We start from the raw sequence: 23,178 nt of genomic DNA, 5'->3' as shown, positions 1-23,178 counted from the left end.
AATGTTGTTGCAGGAGCACTGCTAGACATGTTAATTTTTAATAATTCAACACGTCTTTGTTGCACTTTACAGCAGTTTGTCGATTTGATTTTACCCAAATAATTATAAAATTGAGGGTAATATCGATATCTTGACGTAATATGCAAAACTATGGATAGATGGCGCCACCATAGATCGGCCGAAAATGTTTGCGGCCAGAAAAGACTCACTTTTAGGCCGCTTTTAAGGCCTAAAAATTTCATTTTCAGATTAAGTCGCCTAAAAATTCAGTTTTTTGTTAAGGTCGCCTAAAACATTTTTTAATTCTCATCTAGTTTAGTTACAATTTTGTAATTTGCTGTAAGCATCTATAATTTTCGATATTCCCTCTAAATTCTATTTAGATTACTTAGTTTTATCCAAAAACATTTATACATGTAATAAATAGCAGGAAAGCTTTCTGCGGATAATATGGTAATCAAATATCTACTTATCCATCCAACTTAACATACTTATAATTCAAGAACAAATTTTGTCAAATAACATACCATTAAAATTAAGCGCGTGTCTTCCAAGACACAATAATTACAGAAAAAATCGTGAAAATACGTCTAAATGAAGTATAAAATATTTTGCAAGAAACTGAATTAATTGCCCAGATGTCTTAGCTTTGGCTTGATTCTGCTGTCATCGATACTACCAACTCTTAATGACGTTAAATATTGAATTGCAATTCCACTGCTATATCGGGTGATCATTATTGCTTGTAATCGAATGAGTCTTGCAAATTAATTTATTAGCCGTTGATAAACTTGTATCTTCAATTGTCAAACGGAATGTCAAGTATGGGCAAGATTTTCATAAAGTTTTTTCGATTTCCGTGCCATAATTGACATATTAGATATTTTTTTCCTGTAGATTCGTTCAGATACAACTTTGCAACCAGTAGAAGTGTATATTTCGCCGATTTCTCCATTCTAATAAGTTGAGTCTGAATATTTTTAATCATATTTTGATTTTTCATTGCTTCTTTTGATCAACTGACATTTGTATGAGATTTTGGTATTTATGATGATAATGATGATAATAATGACAATGACGATGATTAATAGGACATGTCAACACGAATTTTGTCTTTAGTAAGAGGGTATGAAACTTCGATAGACTTATCGATAGTTAAACAAAAAAAAATGGATTGAAAAAGTTTGCTTTTGTATCCAAGAAAACGGTGGAGAATTTACATTGAAAATCCATATTTTAATACTATTATTATGATAACTACTGCAAAAGCAAACTTTTTAGGAAATATGGATATTTTTTCTTTATTTCTAAGCATAATTAATAGAAAAATCATGAAAAAATTTTAGAACAGACATTTTTTTTGCAGAACTGTATAATAAATCGTTGTGTAATATAGCAGTAGTCCAAAAAAGTCTTTAAGCGCGTTGTGGCTAAATCTTTTGACAGCTGACATCCTGGAATTTGTTAAGATAACCTTTCGCCATCGAACCTGTGCGGTTTGAAAAAGCCATAACAGGCACTTGCCTCTAAAGCGAAACGCTATACATCCTTGGTCCATCGATAAGAGGCACTCCTTCCTTATATTCTAATAACTCCTTGATTGGTATGTAAGATGTGCATGTTGACATAGTTATATCAGTTCTCAGGTGTCAAACTCAATTGACCACAGACACATACGCAGACACTGGGTGCCACTTTCTTTCGCTTACCATCAATGGGAAAGTATGCTTGTATTTGGGAGAATAAAATCAGTTCAACATGTCTGTTCTGACTGTCATTTCCGACCTGTCAGATCAAACGTGACTAACAATTCCTTCGTCTCTGAAACTCGTCGATGTCGCAACTTCAGCACTAAAGTCAAAGAAGAATAAAACTGCATTTTTATGTTTTTCTGCAGTGTGGAATGAAGTGTATGTTTATCCACAACAACTGTACATGAAACTCTGAGATGCGTTTGAATGTCTTGTTTTTACAAAACAGAAGGTTGACGTCCTTCTAAAATACGTTAGCTACATGATTTAACAATTTTTCCCGGAAAATTAATGAAAGATCCAAGTTTTTTTCTAGTTTCGATGCATCAACAGTAGCTTCCCGAGATGAAAAATACGGTTGTGAAAATGCCGACCTTAATCCAATTACCATTAATAATAACTTGACGCATCAACAGCGTTTTTGCTTTGATCGTCTTAATGGGAATTAGAAATCTCAGAAGCCCCAGTTTCGGGTCGGAGGTCACGGTGCCGGATGACCGTTACCTCTCGCCGTCATAGTGCCATCATCAATTGAATCAATTTTGGCGATGTTAGCGGTACCCCACAACAATTGTCCCATCGTCAAGGTCATCAATATGATTTTCATGAGCCGCTATTAAATATCAAGACGCTGTAACGCAATCTGTCCCATCAGCCATATGGTGTGGAGTCCCAGCATGCCATCATTGAACCATCGTGGTTTATTATGTTCGAATTTGTTTTTCACGGCGACGGCAGATGCTACGGCCGTTATAGCATTTGGTTCGATGAACTTGTTTGTCTTTGTTCCTTATGTGGATTTCATGGGATAATTATTTTCGCAAAATTCGACGCGATTAGGATTGGAACCGGTGCTTCTGTGGCATTTTTCCAACGGTTATGGTTGAGGACCGATTTTGTGGTGTGCTAAAGGGACTCTTGGAGTTGTACAATACTATTCTATTTCATTTTTGAAAGACGTTTGTGGCGAAGCTCCGTAATTTTATTATCGCATTTGACAATTCGAGTTGTCCTAGATAGATACAGTTTGTTCTAGTTCTGATGATGGGATGTGCGGTTTTTATGGTGCTAAAGAAAAATACTTTTGATTTTCTATAAAGAAAATAAAACCCTGTACAATATTCTTTTAAGTATTATTTACATAATTTTTTCTACAATTATTGCTATATCTAACTATAACAAAATTATTTCACACAATATGTGGTCACTCTTATTTTTTTATATCATTATTTTTTTCACTACTTATTTGAGTTATATAAACTTTTGTTTTCGATATTGATATACAAGGTGTTTTTGAAATACACTACCGACCAAAAGACGGTTATTGGTGAAGACAAGTAGAATTAATTGACAAAAATGATTCATAAAAAGTCTTCGTTTTTGCGATAAAATTAATCAAATATTTGGTCAAAATTTCCAGTTCGCCACTGGATTAAAGAATATAATCTTGATTGCTTAGCAGCAATGAAAGGTTTGTGTGTTTTAGGTGGATATTTTCATCAGTGGTGATCCAAATAAGTGGAAAGAGGAGTTTTTTTTAACGTTAAAAAAAATAAAAAATACTCAAATCGATTCCTTAAAGCAACCAAAGACTGCGTTTAATTTTTTTATAGTGTATTTCACAAACATCTGTATTTTATGGTATCACACTTGTAATGATAAATATTTGCACCACAATTAATAAATACGTACAGAAAAACACAATAGAAGCACGAATAGAATGGAGTCTTCCATAAATTAATGCAAAAAATGTTTGGTCAACAATCCAATGAAAATTTTATTGCACAAAATAATAATAAAACAACTTTAATGTTATATTGCATTATAAAGTTTTCTTTATGACATAATTTTGTGGTAATTATGTAGCGTTTAATGGCTTAGGCCACAATGTTTAAGAAAAGCGGCCGCCTGTCATTAATGCCGGTAAATAATTCAAGTAGAGTTGTCAATGTCAATGTCATGTAAAGTCAGATAATTTTTGTACTTGTCATTTGTAAAAAAACTCTCTTTTAGCCTTTTGCACATTTTTTAATCAAGCGCAGACGAACTGTAACCTAATTTTAAAACAAGTCAGATTACACTAAAATAGAAAATGTTAAAAAAGCTCTACTACAGAAGAATAAATGATTATGACCAAATGAAGTATCGATTTTTTTATCTTGAAATAGCACATTCTGAATTTTGACATTGTTGTCGACTTCACTTGTCAGTAAACCCAAAATCTTATTATTTTATTAAATTTTTTATTTCAGCAAATTATTTTTCCTTAAGGTGTCTTAAATCCATCAAAACCTCTAAATAGTTATGCAAACTAAGTGCATGCCTTTGAAATTATTAGCAGAAAATCCATTAACACGAGTCAAAGTTTATGCCAAGTAAATTCCCATCTTTCACTAATGATTAAAAAATTCTTGGAATACGTTCCATGGCGAGCAGAAAAAGCTGCAACAAATTGAGTCAGCTTTAATCATATAGACAAACATAAAAAGAGTCACCCTGACAAATACAAAATTTAAAAATTTCACTTTTTTTCAAGTGCTAAAAGCCGTTTAGGTCACGAGAATAGAAGAGCGTAAATAAATAAAAGGCTTGGGATTGTAGGCAAAGTGCAAATATTTTTTACAATTTTTTGCTCTCCGATCTATTTTAGTACATGGTTATTTATGTAATAAGTACATAGTTTAGGTCATTGTGGACAAGCAAAGCGATCTCTTCTTCCTGAGTCCAGAAGTGTGTATAAAGAAACTTACAATGTATACAGGAGGTGCAATTGCAATTTGACATTAATTTATTTATAATCATTTTATACTGACAAGCGGCTGTTTTACTTTATTATTACGGACGCCGTTCATAAAGAGCCACTTTATGGACGCTAAACGATATTGTAAAACGTCATTATACAACCGGACATAAAGATATTTTGTGACAAAGAGGGTAAATTAGTCATTTGAAAATGCAATTACAATCATGCAGAAGACAGGTTCGCATTACACAGTTTATTTCAAGTGCCATACTCTGTATGTAAACCAAATTTTCGTTTGCTGAGTGTGTAGTTTATTTCTATCTTCAAAAATTTTGTACTAATCTTAAACTAGGGGCGGAGCCTTGACAACTGTGCCTAATAGGAACAAAAACTAAAGAACATTGTTTTTGTGGCAAGTTTCTCACAGCACTTAGTCTATGCAATTAACTTAAAGAATAGAGTTAATAGTAGGTTGTTTTACTGGGAATTAAAGCAGCACTTTTTGGAACGAATTTACAAGAATGTCTGACAACATATGTGGTTGTCTTAATTTGCAGAATTCGAAATATCGCGCACTTTCTTGACATTGTATTAGTGGGCAATATCAATTTTTTTCCCATTTATATCTAGATGACTTATAGATTTTTCTTAGACTTCACGCATATTTGCGTCAATTTCTCAAATTCCAACTGTCTGCGTAAAAGCTTAAACATTTTATCGGCACCCTAAAATGTGCGGAAATTCTGTCAAGGGAAGTGTGAATTTTAAAATAATTGACAAAACTGTTACTTGAAGTGTTTTTCATAAAAAAAAATTGCCACTGTAGAAAAAAATCTTATTTTCTACTGAGAAAAACAAACATGATGTAATTTGTATTTTTTTCACTAGTTGGAACTGCTTCGATGATTAGATATTTTACTGATTTTTGAATCGAGAGTTTGGATATTATCAATATCCATTATCAATATCATCTATTTTATTAACCTAGGCCAAAAAAAAGAACAAAAATTGACTTTAATGTTTTACAAATTGTAACATTTTTTTCATTTATTTGCAAAGAAACAACACATTTATACGACAGATGAAACACTTTAACAGGTTTCTATCGTTGTTTGAGGATCTGTAGTTTAAGTGAAGGATGTGGAGAATATAGGATTGTCATAGACGCAATAGCTAGTACCCTGAGGCGTCGCGGATTTATTTCATAGGCGCCCGACATGATAGAGCATTAATCAGGGACCAGTAATTGCAAAAATAATAAATTTATTGGACAAATACCAACTTGCAATAATTTTAGGAGTTAAATGTGATGGACACACGAATTAATTTATACGGTATACCGGTACTGCAAAAAATTAATTTGTTTAAAATAAATGGAGCCCTCAAAAAAGCCAAGCTTTGTCTCGATTGGTTCGTAAGGTAAAACAAGTTGTTCTCGAATGAAGTGCAAAAATTATAATCCCAATATCAGACCGCTTATGACATTGAATTTAACAACTGTTTCCCAAAGACTGCAAAAACCGTTCGAACAAAAAACGTTTACGCTCGCTCTTATAAGTTTCACTTTAAATAGTTTTAAAAACATTTTCAAAAATTGCCTATTGCGAAAAAGTAATTTGTTTGAAATAAATTGGGTAAATTAAAAGGGTCAATTTTTATTTCGATTAGATTGTAAAGTGACTTTTCCCGACTGGCTTTGTGGATCAAACCGAAATTTTAATTACAAATGTTTAAATAATGAAAAAGTTACCTGAAGTTATTACAAACAACTATCAAATGGCCTTCATTGGACAATCCAATTCAGTATTATCCGTAAAGACAACACTTTTTAAAACTTTAGGTTCATTACTTTTGAAGAAACCACTGGCAAAGAATAATAAAAAAAATCAAAATAATCCAATTTGAACAATTTGGCACTGTAAAACCACAATTATTGTTAAATTAACGGGAACTCTGATAAAGACATATTTTGCCACTTGTTTATTAGCGTTTTTATTTGAGAAGTTGTTTTTCAAAACTCGATAAATCCATTTCATAAATTTTGACAAGGGATTAGAAAAAACGATAATTTGTTCAATTTTCTTCAAATTTATTTAAACTATTTTGGCATAAGAAGGTTACCACAATGCTTTAGCAAGAGGTTTTTCACTGAATAAAAAATACACATTGTTAGATTTACCCAAAACAATCCCAATTTCACATAAAACCCAGTGTCAGTCAAAATTGGATTTATTGAGTTTTAAAACAACTCCTCATTTCCAACTTTTCGATAGTCTGAACTGACATTGGCACAGAACATCAAGCTTTTTTCTTGGAAACAGTGACATTTTGGAACGCAAAATTTGGCCATTATGTTAAACTGCGTTGTCTGACATTGGAGTTATAATATTTTGCACTTTATTTCGGTTTGTCCTGTATGTACCATGTGAGCAAAAAAATTAGATAAAAAGGGGGCACGAAAAACAAATTAATTTGTCGTAGATTAATTCTCTAAAATTTGACATTTCAAAATTGATTTGTCATTGTCTTTGTTAAACATGAGATTTATTCAGGCACAGATGATTTTCGCCATTAAATCCTACTCTAGCACTGATGTCCGCGTAGACGTAGAATGGATTTACAACACAAGAAAATTTTGAATTTCGAGTGTAATTTCCAGGCGTTGCATTTTTGGATGCGGACTATTTTAACATGGTATGAAATTGTGCATGCAGAAACTAACCGTTGACAAAGCGCGTTAACTTTACCATTCAAATCTGTTATTTGTGTTAATACATAACACGACAAACGTTTTCAGAACCAAAATTACGCACAGCCTGCCTTTATCAGATTTTTTTTGCTCATATGGTATAATTGATTCTTTTAGTTTAAAAATTATTATACTTCTTTGATGATCCTTTCTAAAAATGTATAATTTTTGTGAATTGACTCATTTCCTTAAGGTAAAATAGAGCATAAAATCATTGGTAGAAAAAACCCAATTTAACGTAATTAAAGTTTGATTCGTTATTATTGTAAGATTGACGGATGTCCGGCACCGGTGACTGCAATGCTTAACACCACTTCCCACTTGTAGATTGTTCTCAAAATAATTTAATTAAATATTATCCTCATTAATTCAAGCCAAATTAAACGTCAATCCAGCCCCCCGAAACCAAATTATAATAATGCTGTTAGAAAACCTCGTCTCAACGTCTTTCAACGCACAAGTGAGGTTATTATAGATTTTAATTATCTAGATCAAAATTTTAATTAAGAAAATGCTCCTCATTTTGATATAATTTATAAACAGTCAACAGTCTCACAATTCCTTTGCTATTCACAGATAAATCAAAAGTAAAAAGTTTTACCACGCCGTCCAATTCGACTAGGCCATCCACACTTGAAATCTTCAACGTCTTTATAAAAATTACAAGAACGTTTGTAATGTTAGCGGAAGATTCATCCAGCGTTTTTATTATTATAAAAGTTACCACAAGACCTGGTGGCATTCCTCGCATTAATTAAAGAACTTATAGGCATCTGGATATTCGACTGCAATTTCACCCACAGACACATAGCACATAAATTTTCATTTCCAACATCGTCAATTAGGTTGTACAAAAAATCACAGCCTCCGGGAAATCTATTAATATGCCACAAGAACCGACACTGAGTTTAATTAATTTTAATTCATGCATTATTAATGGTTGGAAGTGATGCTCGTGAAAAGTGGGCCAAATTTTGGCGGAGCGCACGTTTTTTTGACAAATTAGTATCTTGAACTTGACTTGACGTCACTGTCCACCGTCTGTTGGCGCATTTACATTAAAAATCGAAATAATTGAGAGGAAATCCGATGAATATTAAGCGGCTTTCTTCGGAAATTTTTATTACGATTTTTATGAAGACCATATGGCGTGCGGGTTGTTTAATTTAGAGGACGAGGTGGTTTGTACAGTTCAAATTGACCCCGCAATGTAAAAATTCCAAGTATGAATTTAGAAACTTAAATGGCGATTCTAATTTAGGTTGATTTTTGTTTTTGCAAAGGTGCGAGGCTTAGCCGTTAATGATACGGCTCGATTCCTAAACAATGCCATGATTTATGGCGTTAGCAACGATACAGACGAGATTTGAATGGAGAATGATGATTTATAGCCTCGACGCGCTCTCAACGCTGCGGCTTCCTAATGAAAAGAGCCCGTTTAGTATCTTTGTGGGTTTTGTTTAATCTCGAACTAATCTAGAACTAAATCTTGTCCAATCATTGCGGAGTCTGACGATGTGAAGACATAATCAATCTTGAATTAATTAAAAATCGAATTAAACTGACATCGGTGAGCTACATATCAAATTATGGAACGCAAATTAGTGATCGAAAGTTCGGAAATAATGACATGCATGTGGGGAAAATTGGGGAAATTAAAGCGCAAAGACGAACTGGACGGCGGATATATACAGTGTGTCGCACTTAAAATGAATACAAGCTTGTATATTTAAGTCTATCAAAATACATTTTTGGTCTTTTGAATAATTGTAAATTTCGCTTTTCAGCTGCACACAATACATGGCAACAGCTATCAAAAGCTGCAGCAGTGCGGAAAAAAAGTCAGATTACACTGAGCGCTCAAGGATTTTTAAAAGAAAAACAACCTTTACCAAAACAAAAATTATACACCAAAGTATTATTTACACAACTTATTTCGTTATGATGATGATTACTTAAGATAAAAATAAAAATTGATTTTAGTGGTAGCGCCATCTATTAAAAGATTCGAAATAGTCAGATCTATACTTTTTTTTCCATTTTTAGATAGTTTATTGTCCAAAAAGCTTTTTACAAATCTTACACTGTAAATGTTTTACGTCTCTCCAGCAAATGCCCCAAACATTAGCACTAAAAAAATCACAGTTCGTTGAATTTGCAACCTACAATCAAGTTGGTAGCATGAAAAATGCGTTTTATAAAATTCTATGTCTGCAACAAAATTCTAAATTTTAAAGTTAATGAAGATACAAGGTATTCATCTTAAGTGCAACACACTGTATAATTACTTTAGGAGTATTTTTTGTAATGTACCTGTCTTTCTGCTTCTTCAAAATAAACCTTAATCTAGAAGTATTTTTTATAATATTTTCAATGACAGACTGATCCATGACAGTTACGTTAGAGACATTGACGTATGTAGCAACATTTCGACATTAAACAAATTCATTTTAATTGTGTAAAATTTGGTTTTAATGTGTGCTTACTTGTTCAACGTTTTCTGTTAACGACACTCGAATAATCAAATTATGTGTCAACCTTTCTATCAGGGTGAAAATTCGCCAAGACCTGCAAAAATGCAAAGCCATAGAACATTAATTCGAAAATCATAATAATTTAATTAAAATTTTTAATTTGACGATTGCTGACATTTGATTAACAAAAAGCACTTTAATTTGTCCTTAAATATTTCACATAAATTAAGGATTTAATTAATTTAGCTTCACTGTAAACCAGACCATGGTTAATTATAATTATCTATCATTTTCAGCTTCAATTTATTAAGTAGGTATAAATTATTTTATGATATCTACAAATAAATCAAAATGGTAATAATAATTATAATCAAAATTAGTAACATAATGAAGGTAATATACGTATGTATATAGATAACGGGGTTAATAGAGGCATAGTTGGGTAACACATGTTAGAAATATTTGCATTAATAAGTGCTCTACTAATATACATATCATAGTGAATTACAGGAAGTAGTGAGAGCAATACAGATTAGCATAAATGAAGTATGTACAACTTGTATCAAAGCATATGTAAATAGTAAATATAAATTAATGGATATTGAAATTGAAATACGACTAAGCTGAATACCTTCAGGAAATTACAATGTTGTAAGAAAGTGCAACTACTTATATCTAATAAAATTAATATCTTATTTTCCAAGATAAGGCAAAAATTGAGAATTTATACAAACCCAATATATAGCTGGAGACAAAAAAAAATCTTAGACGTCAATGCCATCTAATTGTCACATGGTGTAAAACCCTGCTTAGAATTGGTAACCTTACTTTTTGCATTGTCCATTTTGACAGTTTTAATTATTTTTATTTCAAAATAGTTAAAATTTTCGGTGTTTCCAATATTGTAAGGACCAGCCTGTAGATCAGGCTACTCTGTACTAAAAAGTCTATTCTAATTTTATCGGCTTTAAATACTTCAGTTATGACAATTCTGAATTAACAACTTGTCAATACTTTGATGTTTTAAACGTCAGTAATGACAATGAGAGTAATGCACAGACTACACTCAAATTTTTAAAAAGTCAGAAAAATGACGTCTAATATTTTGTGTCCACGGCTGTATCTTTGTTTACTTGTGAACGGATTTTAATAAACTTCAAAACGAAGGTTACTGCAAACATGAGGTTTCATTTGACAATTATTAAACTATTTTAACGTTAAAATGCAATTTTAGAAAACTTCTTCATGAGTAAATTTCCTTACGGTCGATTTCAAGTCACTGCGTTTGCAACCGTTGCCAAGGTACGAGCAAGGCGATTCGCGTTGCTATGTTGCAAATTGAATTTGCAGTAACGCAAGTCACACTTGAAATCGACCTCTTAGAATGTTTACTATCTCGTTAAGTATTAGCTACAAGGTGTTTATAAATGTTTCTAGCATCAAGGGTGGCTGTGAAATGTCAAAGAGATTTGCCGCTCTTTACAAATGTAGGTTTCGATTTTTCAACTGACATTTGCAGTTAACCTCAAATATGGAGCAAAGTAAGTTTTGAGAAATAAACTGTTCTAGTTGTGGTTTTAAACTTAATAATCAAAAACTTGGACACAAAATTGTAATTGAAACGTCATTGACGTAAATAACGTTATAAATAATTTTCAAGATAGTTATAATCACTATGAAAACAAAGCGGGAAAATAGTGTACGACAGGAATTCCAGAGCCACCCTCGAAGCTAGAAACGAGGCACGCGGCTCCGAGACAAGTTTTGGTGACAACACATGTATGTACCTACCTGTAATACTTTATCTGAAAGCCTCAATTATTAAATTAAAAACAGTTATCATTTTCAATTTAAAAGGATTAATTAAATACTGCAATTTAGTTGACCCGCTCTCAAATTGCCAAACAAAAATTTTTGTATTTTTGATACCTGCGTCTCTAATTTGCAATGTCTGGCGAAATAAATTAATAATAGCGTTAAGAAGGTATATGTATCTAATGCCGAAAAAGTCGAGAACGACGAGAAACTATTAGTATGGTTTTCGCTCCTAGGCATGAAAATGAAACGTTTTCGCTCCTAGGCATGGGAAAGCAATTTGCGCTTCTCGTTTTCCACGTCGAAATTAAACTTTCGCTTCGCGAAATTAGTAATAATATCTTTAAAATATCAAATGAAAGCGTTGATTTTGTGCACCCCTGCAAACCCTGCTTTTTGTCAAGTTTGAATTTCTACACATTTTACCTGCTTCTGTGTCAATGCATTGCATACATTTTCAAAAGATCAAAATGACAACCCATAATAGAATCGTGATAGGCCTTCATACAAGGTGTTTATAAATGTTTCTAGCATCAATGGTGGCTCTGGAATTCCTGCCATGCACTATTTTGCCGCTTTGTTTTCATAGTGAATATAACTATCTTGAAAATTATTTACAATATTACTTACGTCAACGAAGTTTCAGTTACAGTTTTGTGTCCAAGTTTTTGATTTTCAGGTTTCAAACCACAACTAGAACAGTTTATTTCTCATAACTTACTTTGCTCCATGTTTGAGGTTAACTGCAAATGTCAGTTGAAAAATCGAAAACCACATTTGTAATGAGCGGCAAATTTCTTTGACATTTCATAGCCACCCTTGATGCTAGAAACATTTATAAACACCTTGTATGTTAAAATTAATCATGATCAGGCTATAATCTCAAACGAGAAATGTTAACCCAGATATGCCTAAAAAAAATTAGTAATTTTCTTATGTTTTTGTAAATTTATTTTCTCTTAATGCTGTTAAATGAAAGTATAAATAATAATTTCTAACTAGTTATTTGCGCTTGTACCTTAATTAAGGTGTTTTTTTAAAAGGACAGTAGACAGAAGCAGTAAAAAATTAAAGTATAATGTTTAAAATAAAATTTTGTTTAAAACAACAAATTAACTCTTGACATGATACAATTTAAAATTTTTGTTGCAAATGTGTCTATCATATCCAAATTTTTACTCAACAAACCCGAAAATACTTACCCGACATGTTTGAGGTCTATTTGATTAGTCATAGGTTAAGTTAATGTAATAATTTAACGTTATTTACCGCAATCAGCATCAAATAAACTGCCAAAAAGAGCTAAAATATTCTCTTTAACAGAAAAAAATTGACGCGACTGGGAAAGGGCGCTTTGACAATAATTACCTGCAAGCAACAAACTATTCATATTTAGATAATTTGGACAAACAATGGGTACACCACCTTTTTACTTAAATCCCAATGTTAAACCAATATCTATGAATTTATTGAACAAATGTCTTATTGCTTATTACCTTATTAACCATTTAGACATGCAAAATTAGTAATTTTTCAAAAGTGTCTAAATTACTTGTTGAACATGAATTAGTACGATCACTAAAATGTTAGTCTTACCAGTGTGAGTTATGTATGTTTTCTATGAAACATGAATTATAGACTTTTTATAAATGCAAAACATGGAAATTATATCTTCTTAATCATAATTAAGCGATTGTAGATAAATGACTGCCTAATCACTAGTAGTAATGAGAAATCAAATTTTGTGTGATGAATGTGATGAGCTGATGAGGTATATTTACATAACAAGTGCCAAATTTTGTCTACGAATATATACAGCCGAATGCAGATTTCACACGAGTGCAAGAAAAACAATTTCTGACAAGTTATGTACACTATTTTTCCTACGACCTCCCATCCTAAACAAACAATAGTCTCGACAATAGTCTATTTCTTACTTATTCTCCTACGACCCATATGAAAGTTCCACACAGTTAAATAGCCCCGAAAGTTGTTCTTTTCACACGTCTATTTACGAAAGTAAAATTCACAAGTAAAGATAGATAAACCTGTTTTAGTAAAAATTGCTCATCTATTTCATAGTTAATTCAATTAAAATCATTACAATAATACAAAAATAAACAAAATTATAAAGAGTAAAAATTTGAACAATCTGGAAAAACAAAGAGAAAAGTGCAAAAAATGTAAAAGAAATGTAAAAAGCAATAAACTGCAGTTTGTTAAGAAAAATCCAGCTACTTTGAATCGGTACAACTTAAGCTTAGCACCTTATATTTTTAATTTGCTTGATTTGCTTGATTATTGAATTGATTATTACTTCCGGTATACCAGAAGTTTTATGAAAATATGTGCACTCTTCGCTCATCACAAGCCATCCTGTAAAAGAATGACCTAGTATAAAAAAACGCCTTAGGTGCACCTTTGTAGAAAATTCGAAATGACGAAAGAATCTGTCCTTGAAATGTCCAAATTATAATAGATTGGTAAAAACGCATGGGTCAAGTGACCTCTTATTGGAAAGTTTACCCGATTCCTCCTACAACAAAAATTAGAAATTCATGAAGAAGTACTAATTAGACGAAAAATCTTCAAACACTTAAATTTTGCACTAATGAATTGCTTCCATGCAATAACTTAATCTAAGATGACTCCATTACATTGAGTAACTAGTCATAAAATAATTCTACAACATTCTCTCTTTTCTAAACGACCGCCAGTTCCGCCTGATTTCGTGCCTATTGACCTACGCGTGGTACGTGACAGGTGTTGAACTTGACTTTCGCGGCGATTACCCATCAAAATATGAATAATTTCCGTAGTTTCGTCTGCAGCAGATGGGCAACAAAGTTATTTTTCGGAATTAATAATTTGTATGCCGAACGGACTGTGGAAGTGAAAGTTAATAACTTCGCTATTGATTAGTCCTTAAGTAGAATTGGTGATAAATCACCGTCTGATTTTTCTTTCAGAATGCATCTTGGCTCCTTTCATCGGCGGCTCCACTTCTCAAAGCATCCCCTTCGTCTTCCTCCCTTTAAAAGGCCAAATCATCCACCCCAGCAAAGAAATCAGCTTTTCAGGTGAGTTCCATTGCGCGTAATTAACCAGTAACGACTAGAATAAATTTTACAATTCATAATTCCCACTAACCGTAACATCCGGTCGATCATCGTGGTAATGATCGAGCACGTGCCGCGAGATGTTAAGCCACTGGAAGAGGTCGAAGATGATGTCTTCCGGATACTGATTTCGTTGCCACTTCTTTAGACGTCAATGCAATTGTTGTTTGAGAAGTTAATTTAGCGTGAAATTGGTATGCACCTGAGATGGGACGAGGTTTATGGGTCCACAGGGAAAGGCGGAAAAAACAGAACAGCACGCAAAGAGCAGTTTTTTACCAAATTAGAAGAGATGCGAGTTGAGGTTTACCTTCTCTTTAACTGAATTAATTAGAGTTTATGAGAACGTAGATGAATGTTCAAAATATGCTAATGTTGATGTAAAAAGGTAAATTGTGGTTTAATTTCGATAGTGGAGGCGGAAGAGTGGGAAATACTAAACGGTTCAACTGAGACATGTAATTAGAATTAAAATGAAGCCGAATTGGGTCATGATTCTAAAACCTAATTCATTGTTTCCTAATTTTGACAATCCTAAATAAAGACCTGGAAAGAAACTAGTCAATTTTTTACAGTGAAGATTCCTAAAAGTGACTAAGTAAGCTAACCACAAAGTTATTACTTTTTTGTGGTATAAAATCCGTGAGAACTATTCTAAATCAATTGGTGGTCAATTAGTTGCTATACTATTTGGTTTTCTCATTAAAATGCTTTTATGAGTTTCCAAGAGTAAACATAATTCTGCGGTTTAGTACCAACAAGTATAAACACGGGAAGAAATATTGGTTACAATTTTCGATAAATGAGTGTTGATAATGCAACACTATTATTATGTGAACGGTTATGGTAATCATTTCCATTCGAGAGAATAATGGCCACAATCGCAAATAATAATGCTATAGGTAGTTACTTACCACTTTTTTACTGTATTTATCTACGACCATCTAATAATTTCGCTTATAATATGTTCGCTTTTAAACAAATAACGATGGCCATAATTAGGTTCCGTGCAAAAATGAAATTCGTTGGCGATTGGCTAAAATCCGTTCAATAATGACCATAGTGCAACGGTGCAAGGAACAAAGTGAGCCATGAAAAGAAAGGTCATCAAATATTTTGACATTAATAGCATTCGGTTAATTTTTGGGGAATTTTCGTTTAACATACTTTCTGAAGAACTCACAAATTAAAATTGCGTTAAGTTGAAAACGTGCTCCGCGCTCTAAAAATTAAGTTAGTTTGTCAAAAAAATTGTGATTTATATTTTTGAATTTTGTTAATTTTCTAGATTCTACACACGATACACCGACATAATCAAAATCATTAAAATCACTGTGCCGTTTAATTTGGATGATTCTAGGTAATTTGTAGATAAAAAATGGTATTGCACTCCGATGTTATGGCCCCTATTCACTTGGGTGATTTACTCTATTCGCAAGCTCGCTTACGTTGCAAACATGAACCTTGTGAATAATGCGTCTCATAACATAGGGGAGAGGGGGGGCATAGTGGGGAACTTAACAATCAATTAGTCACGCATCCTAAAATAATAGGAATTAACAAATTTTTTTTACTAAATATCATGTCACTAGTGTATTGTGGATGATTTTTGTGTACCTACTTAGAAAAAGTAACATTTTTACATTTTAGTAAATGAGTAGGTTCATCATATTTAGCCACTACATTTGTATGACTAAATTTTAAAAAAACTTGCTCCTTAACTTCGCGAATTTTTTAACGAAAACACTGAATTTCACACTTTGTTTTATAAAACACACATGGTCAACTGTCAACTGACAACCAATCAAAACATGCTATTCGACTTTTTTCACGGCGTTTGATTTGAGTAGCAGCAGTGTTCCCCGCTATGCCCCGGTACCCCACTATGCCCCCCTCTCCCCTACTCGTATAGTAATATAATATCCATTGCCAAAAAGGAAAAATTACTTACTAAGGTTGGCGAAAACAAAACACAGTTGGCGAAAGTAGTGACTAAATGATCAGTTGACGTTTCTAATGTCAAAGTACGAATACTAAATAGAACTAAGGTTAGCCAACTCGATATCCAATACGTGCATTAGAAAAGGTAACAAAAACGTCTACGCTGTCGTTAGATTATCTCAATTTTTTTTTAACTTTGGGTCGTTCCGTAGGATTTCGTACACAGTCAAATCAAACTCAATTAGTCAGTTTGACAAATCAGACATGAAATTCCGGTTTGTGGTTCAGAAGCAATTGTCATAAATCTAACTAGGATTAAAACTATTTTTTAAAATTGTTAAATATCTCGTTACGACATCTTATAATTAATTTTTTTCAATCATTTTGATGCTTTTGGTAAAAAAAGAACATAACAGGTTAAGTTTGCCACTAATTTCTCAATTTTAATTTTTCAAAAAACGAAGTTTAAGGCGTTTAAATTACACAAGGTTAGCACTAGATTAAAACTGATTACGTTCCGTTTCCTCCACAACTATTTTAGGCGACTTAAACTGAAAGTGAAATTTTTAGGCCTTATAAGCGGCCTAAAAGTGAGTCTTTTCTGGTCGCAAACATTTTCGGCCGATCTATGGTGGCGCCATTTATCCATAGTTTTGCATATTACATCAAGATACCGATATTACCCTCAATTTTATAATTATTTGGGTAAAATCAAATCGACAAACTGGTGTAAAGTGCAACAAAGACGTGTTGAATTATTGAAAATGAACTTGTCTAGCAGTGCTGCTGCAACAACATTAAAAAGCACATTAAACCTAATTCATACAAATTGTGAAGCTACACATGCCGAAACTGCAAATGTAAATAAAAAAAAAGAACTTTTCTGAAGGATTCATAAATATTTACAATTATTCAGTTGTTATAATTGATTAAATCAATAAATCATAAATAAAAATTAATTAACTTGTAAATTTAATGAAGTCGCCTAAAAAATCTTGTGTGTATCACGGCCAAAAAGTGCCATTTTTCCCTCGCCTTCTTTCTGGTCTCGGCCATTAAAAAAAGGCTCGGCCAAAAAAGAAACACTTTTTGGCCTTGGTACACAAATAGCTATTATAATTTTATGATTAATAGCGATTTTGAGCTTGGACAGTAGTGTTGGGGGACCCTGCATAGTAATTCGATCAAAATTTGGTCAAGTGGTCTAGGGCTATTCTATCAATAAAATGAATCAAATCTGTTAAAAAATTACAAATTTAAAAGCAGAAAAAATATCAAATTTTCGATTTAAAAAAAAATCTCTCAAGTCTAAAAAATATACCTAAGCCTGCACCTCCGTGACTTTGAGCGCCCTTGATCTAGCAAGAACTTAACGAAAGAGCTGGAAAACTAAAAGCAAAAAAAAACGTCCCTTAAGCATCTCTTTAAAAGTCATGCCCTGCTTATTGTTTTTAATGATCACACGGTACAATTACATAAGGACATAAAAAAACAATAAATAACACGTATGTCACCTATGGTTTCTCTTTAGAACGTAGTGTTTTAAATTGTATAAAGTTAATAAATTAAACCGACGTTTGTCTTTAACTTGTCAGTTTTATTATCTTCATTAAACTTTAAATTATCTTTTTCTTCATCTGAGATAGTAAACCATGGAATGTGCGAAGAGTGCGCCGCCAGTCATTAATAATGTACCTCACTACAGATTAACATTTGACAGCAGATCCGATATTCCCATAGATTTTCTACTTCACTTAAAAGATAACAAAAAAGTTACAAGTATTTGAAAAATGCAATGATAAAGTCAATAAGTGGAGTAAAAACTGACGTAAATAGAAAAAAAATTCGAATTCAGTGAATCTGCAGTAAATAATTATTTAGAATTTAAATTATTGCTTTTATCATATCAAATCTCTTTTCAGTGGTTCATTACAATAAAAAATTACAAGAGTAATAAAACTAGTTTACAAAAATAGAGATGATTTTCTAAAAGATCTTTTAGAACTGATTTCAAATCACGTAAAAATTTTGATGTCTTCTAAGAAAAATACAAACAAAATTAGCCAGGAAATTCCAACAAAAAACCCATAAAATGATTTCGATCTACCATTTCTGAAGTAATCTTCTTTTTACATGGTCGCGAAAATCTTAGATTTGAAACGAAGTGCACAAAATTAATAAAAAATTTGATTTTCATTGTTCGCACAATTTTGTTTTCTTGCAATTTTTTGCTGTATTTTTTTTTAAATAATCGATTCTTGTTAAAAAATTTTTAGTTACGCTAGTCTACAAATATTCTTTTTTGTTTATATAATAATCGATTCTTGTCTATTCTTTTTAAGAATATTTGACTAGCGTAACTAAAAATTTTTTAACAAGAATCGATTATTTAAAAAAAAATTCAGCAAAAAATTGCAAGAAAACAAAACCAAATTTCTTTAATTTCCGCAACAACTAGTAGTTTTAACGTAGTATTTTATCTATGTACGTGGCATACATGCAATCAAATTTTTGATTGATAGAGAACACTAATACTAGTACTGGACAACTTATTAAAAAAAAAATTGACTTTTAGTTCATTCTCAAAATTAAAAAAATCAAAATTTGTTTCTGTTGCTCAATAATTTTACATTAGCATAGTTAATAAAAAGTCTAAATTTATTAATATCCTCAAATTATTGCTGTGGCGTTTCGGTTCATCTCCAGAATAAAAGATTCTAAAGTGTGTCTTCTTTGATCTATGTATATTTTTGGAATTTCACACAGCTTATAAACCACTCTAATTGCTCGATTTACACACCTTTTAATAAAAAAATTGTTTTTCTTCAAAATTAAATATTCTAAAATTAACTTCGTATGATTTAGATTTCTGTTTTAAAATCACCAATTACAGCCCTTGATATATGTTTTCAGAAATAAATAATTTTAAATTTTGTCTCTTCTAGTCTACATAGAGGTGTCCGGAAAGTCGCGCACCACCGTATCATCGGACAATACCATAGATCACCAGAAAAATGTTAAAAAAATCCATGTCTTCAATTTTTCGAGATATGATGAATTGAACAGTAAAAGTTTAATGCCAAAATTAACGATTTCTGGATTTATTACCAAAAGAGCAGATCTGGAAAAGTGAAAAAAATCTGCACTTTTGAGGTATTCTGAATTTTAATCTTTTGTAAACTCTATTATCGCCTTCGGCTCATGTGAAAACAGTTCACCCGTGTTTAAAACTCAACTTAACTCACACGTTGAAATCTACTATTTCTTATTGTGACACGATTCTTGAACATAAACAGACTTGGCCGAGAATAAAACAAGTTTGAAACGTCACTTTTTTGCATTAAAGTGATCTAAAACAACATGACTGTCAACACGATTAAAGTTGCTACAGCAACAATCTTTCAAAAAATCCAAAAAAACAGGAATTTAATTTAACTGAAATCTTTTATAAATTCTTCAATTACACGATATTTAATTCGCAAAGTGTCGGTATTTGGGACATTGCATTTACCTTAATTTGGACCTGTTTTTAATCAGTCGACGAAATTTTGACAAGTAGCTCGAAGTTGCCTTTTTCGACACGGTTTGATCTCGGTCAACAACTTGTTCTTATTTCCTTCCTTAAATAATCACAGCTTCTTTGGGTAGATTTACAATGGGAGTTTACGAGAATTTATAACACGTAATTCAAAAGACGACTTTAGAGGGAATACGAAATTATTATAGAATGAAAGAGGATCAAATAGTAATTATATGTATACGAAGGGAGCAATATTATTTTCCGAAATCCTGTTTCTTTCCAACCCCACTAAATATTTAACTTAATATATAGACAACCCAAAATCGGCTTTTCTTAATTTACTTGTAGGAGAGAAATTTAATTTCACAGTTCCGAAACTTGTAGTCAGAAAAATTACCCACCTGCTAAAAGAGTATTGAAAGGTTTATTCTCGGGCATATTTCACTATGAAAAATGTGTTGCATGTCGCCAACTAATATCTTCTTCCTATCAAAGCCAATAAAACCGATTAGAAAATGCAAATCCGCAAATGTTACGTTAATTAGCAGCTCAATTTCTAACAACCTGCCGTTTTATAATAAATTATTACACATGTTGTTCACTATCCAAATACACCTTAATTATAATTTGCAATAAATCATAACAGTAAAAGATAACCGTGTTCCTTTATCCTCTGTTTAGGTGATCTCGTATTTGATGAAGAGCGAAAATACCACAACGGAAAGTACGGTATAACAAAACAAAGAATAAACGATCGACACGGAGAAAATGCGACCGACAAGCAATCAAAACAAATCATTCCTTTCAACATCCACGTTCCTTTACCACAATTAAAATCAGAGAACTCGATACAAAACCTTCAGTTGGTCACTTTTTACCTAGCAAAGTCGGTAGCAAAATGATTACTTCACTCATTACAATACATAAAAACAGTCAATCCAACATTTCTCAAATTAATTAACGTCATGTTTGATAAATTCCTCGCAAAAACCGAAACGCAACTTTCGCACGGCTTTGTAAAACCAAAACAAATGTCTCTTTTCACCGTCCGATCTAAATACGGGAATCGCAAAAACTCTCTTCGATGGGATAAATCTTCGACTACTTTCTCGATTTTACTAACCCAAATATCCAAAAGTTTAGTTGAATAGACGACACGCCAATTTGATGCGTACTTGCCGGTCTAATTATTTCGGCGTCAACAATGCACAGAGTCCGGTAACGATTTCAAATTTAATGTAATTAACACCGAGAAATTACCCATTACAAGTCGAGACAACTTGTGGTCATTTAACTGTCTTGCGACTTCGGGTCACGGGTTAATTGCAGGCACTAATGTGGATTTTTTAGGTCTTGAGATTTTTGCAACGTGCCCTTATAGACAGGTGTGTCAACATTTGAGACGTTGATGGTTTGTTAACGTGGCGCAAGAGCTATTAGGTTGTTCATGGTGTTAATGTGGATATTGTGTAATTTGCGGAAATGGACAGGATTGGCATACGCGGATGCTTTTTGTGAAGTGAGTGAATATTAGAGCACCTACTTGTTCAAGCATTGTGTGTGCGATTTTAATAGATTTTTAATAAGAATAAGTTAATACAATTAACTTAATTACTAATTTTTATATTATGATTTTTATGAAAACTTTGGCCCTCTGGCGACTACCGTAATTCAGTTATTTGTCGACATACGGGAAAAATAAAAACAGTTTTAGATTCAGCGTACAATTCTGCGTAAAATGAGGCCATACAATAAAAAATTCTTTACCAAATAAACAAGAAATTGACCCAAATAGACTTTCAGAGGGCGAAATCAGTCGAAAGAGCAGCTCGAGATCTATCAACTGGCCAAATTTCAGATTGATAGGTCAAATAGGATTAAAAAAAAGTCAAAATTCTAACAAAACCATATCTTTCCATTTGTCGTAATTCAGGAGATTTGGAGTACCGACATAGTATATTATGTGACGAGGATTATAATGTGGCCGCGCGCTCGTTAGTTTATGTTTGAGTCGAAGCTGAGATAATTACAATTACACCCATGTTTGCAATTAAGCGAAAAAAAAGATAGCGACAGTAGAAATCCGTCGTTGGACGAAATGCAATATTGTCATGTTATTATGAATATTTTACTTTATTCCAAATTGTTATAGTAACAATAATTCCTTCGCAACGAATCGCACATTTAGCTACCTTTACCACAACACAAATTATACACAAATCGTTTTGTTATTTAAGATTTTTCAACCGTAAAAATAAAATAAATTTTATTGGAAGTGCCATCTATTAGAAAATTCGAAAACGTTGTCAAAGAATTGTCAGATGTATCAAATCAACATTTTGAATTCTACTTTAGATGGTCCATCAGCCGAAAAGCTTTTTACATTTTTACAAATCTCGCACAGTGAAAATATTACGTCGCTTCAGCAAATGCCGCAAAACATTCTTGATGAGAAGTAAAATCATGCACATACATTCCAATGTAAATAACTATTTTACATTTCAAAATAATAAATTCACATAAAGTTACTTCTGATCAATATATGCCTCTTTCAAAATTTTGTTCCTGCAACTGGTTGAACTGTCTGCTTGTCTATTCTCATCTTCCAGAATTTTCTCTGATACAAGCTATAGATAGACATTCTTATTAGGTTCATTTTTTTATTTTCTTCCCAGCGCACCATTTTTTTAGTCGTTGGTAAGTTTCTTCATTCATACGTTTTGAATTCTCAGCTGCAAGGGTTGAATTGCATTTGCTGGAAACCCTTTAACATCCATTGGAAGACTCTTGGAATCACTTATAGTACTCCTTTACAATAAGATCACACACTAATTGTGATTTTTCACTTCTGGTTACAACAAAACTACGCGGTTATTATGGCGCTATGGCCACGCTATTAGGGTTTTGGCCTCCGACAATGTTTTTCAATTTTATAAAAACAAAAAAAATGTTGCAAGCGTAGATAAAACGTTGTATTTTGCACATCAGATAGTGCATAATATTCGCCAAAGTAACTCATCGCACTGATTTAATGCATGTGTCTACAACCCACTACGAATTTCAATA

The 23,178-nt window shown here is 32.3% G+C and overlaps 1 protein-coding gene across 1 annotated transcript in view; it reads left to right on the top strand.

Annotated features, from left to right (window-relative positions):
* sha (shavenoid) overlaps positions 1-23,178 on the top strand; it is an 82,674-nt gene that overhangs the window by 53,098 nt on the left and 6,398 nt on the right. Inside the window, exon 4 of the mRNA XM_088032923.1 lies at positions 14,502-14,612. Coding sequence (XP_087889049.1) covers positions 14,502-14,612 — 111 coding nt within the window. The remainder of the gene's footprint in view (positions 1-14,501; positions 14,613-23,178) is intronic.

Source organism: Gnatocerus cornutus, chromosome 1 (assembly GCF_029298725.1).
Source record: "Gnatocerus cornutus isolate USDA-ARS CGAHR chromosome 1, icGnaCorn1.1, whole genome shotgun sequence".
Taxonomy (NCBI): domain Eukaryota; kingdom Metazoa; phylum Arthropoda; class Insecta; order Coleoptera; family Tenebrionidae; genus Gnatocerus; species Gnatocerus cornutus.
Note: the sequence above shows the minus strand (reverse complement) of the source record. Positions and strands in the feature narration are given on the sequence as shown.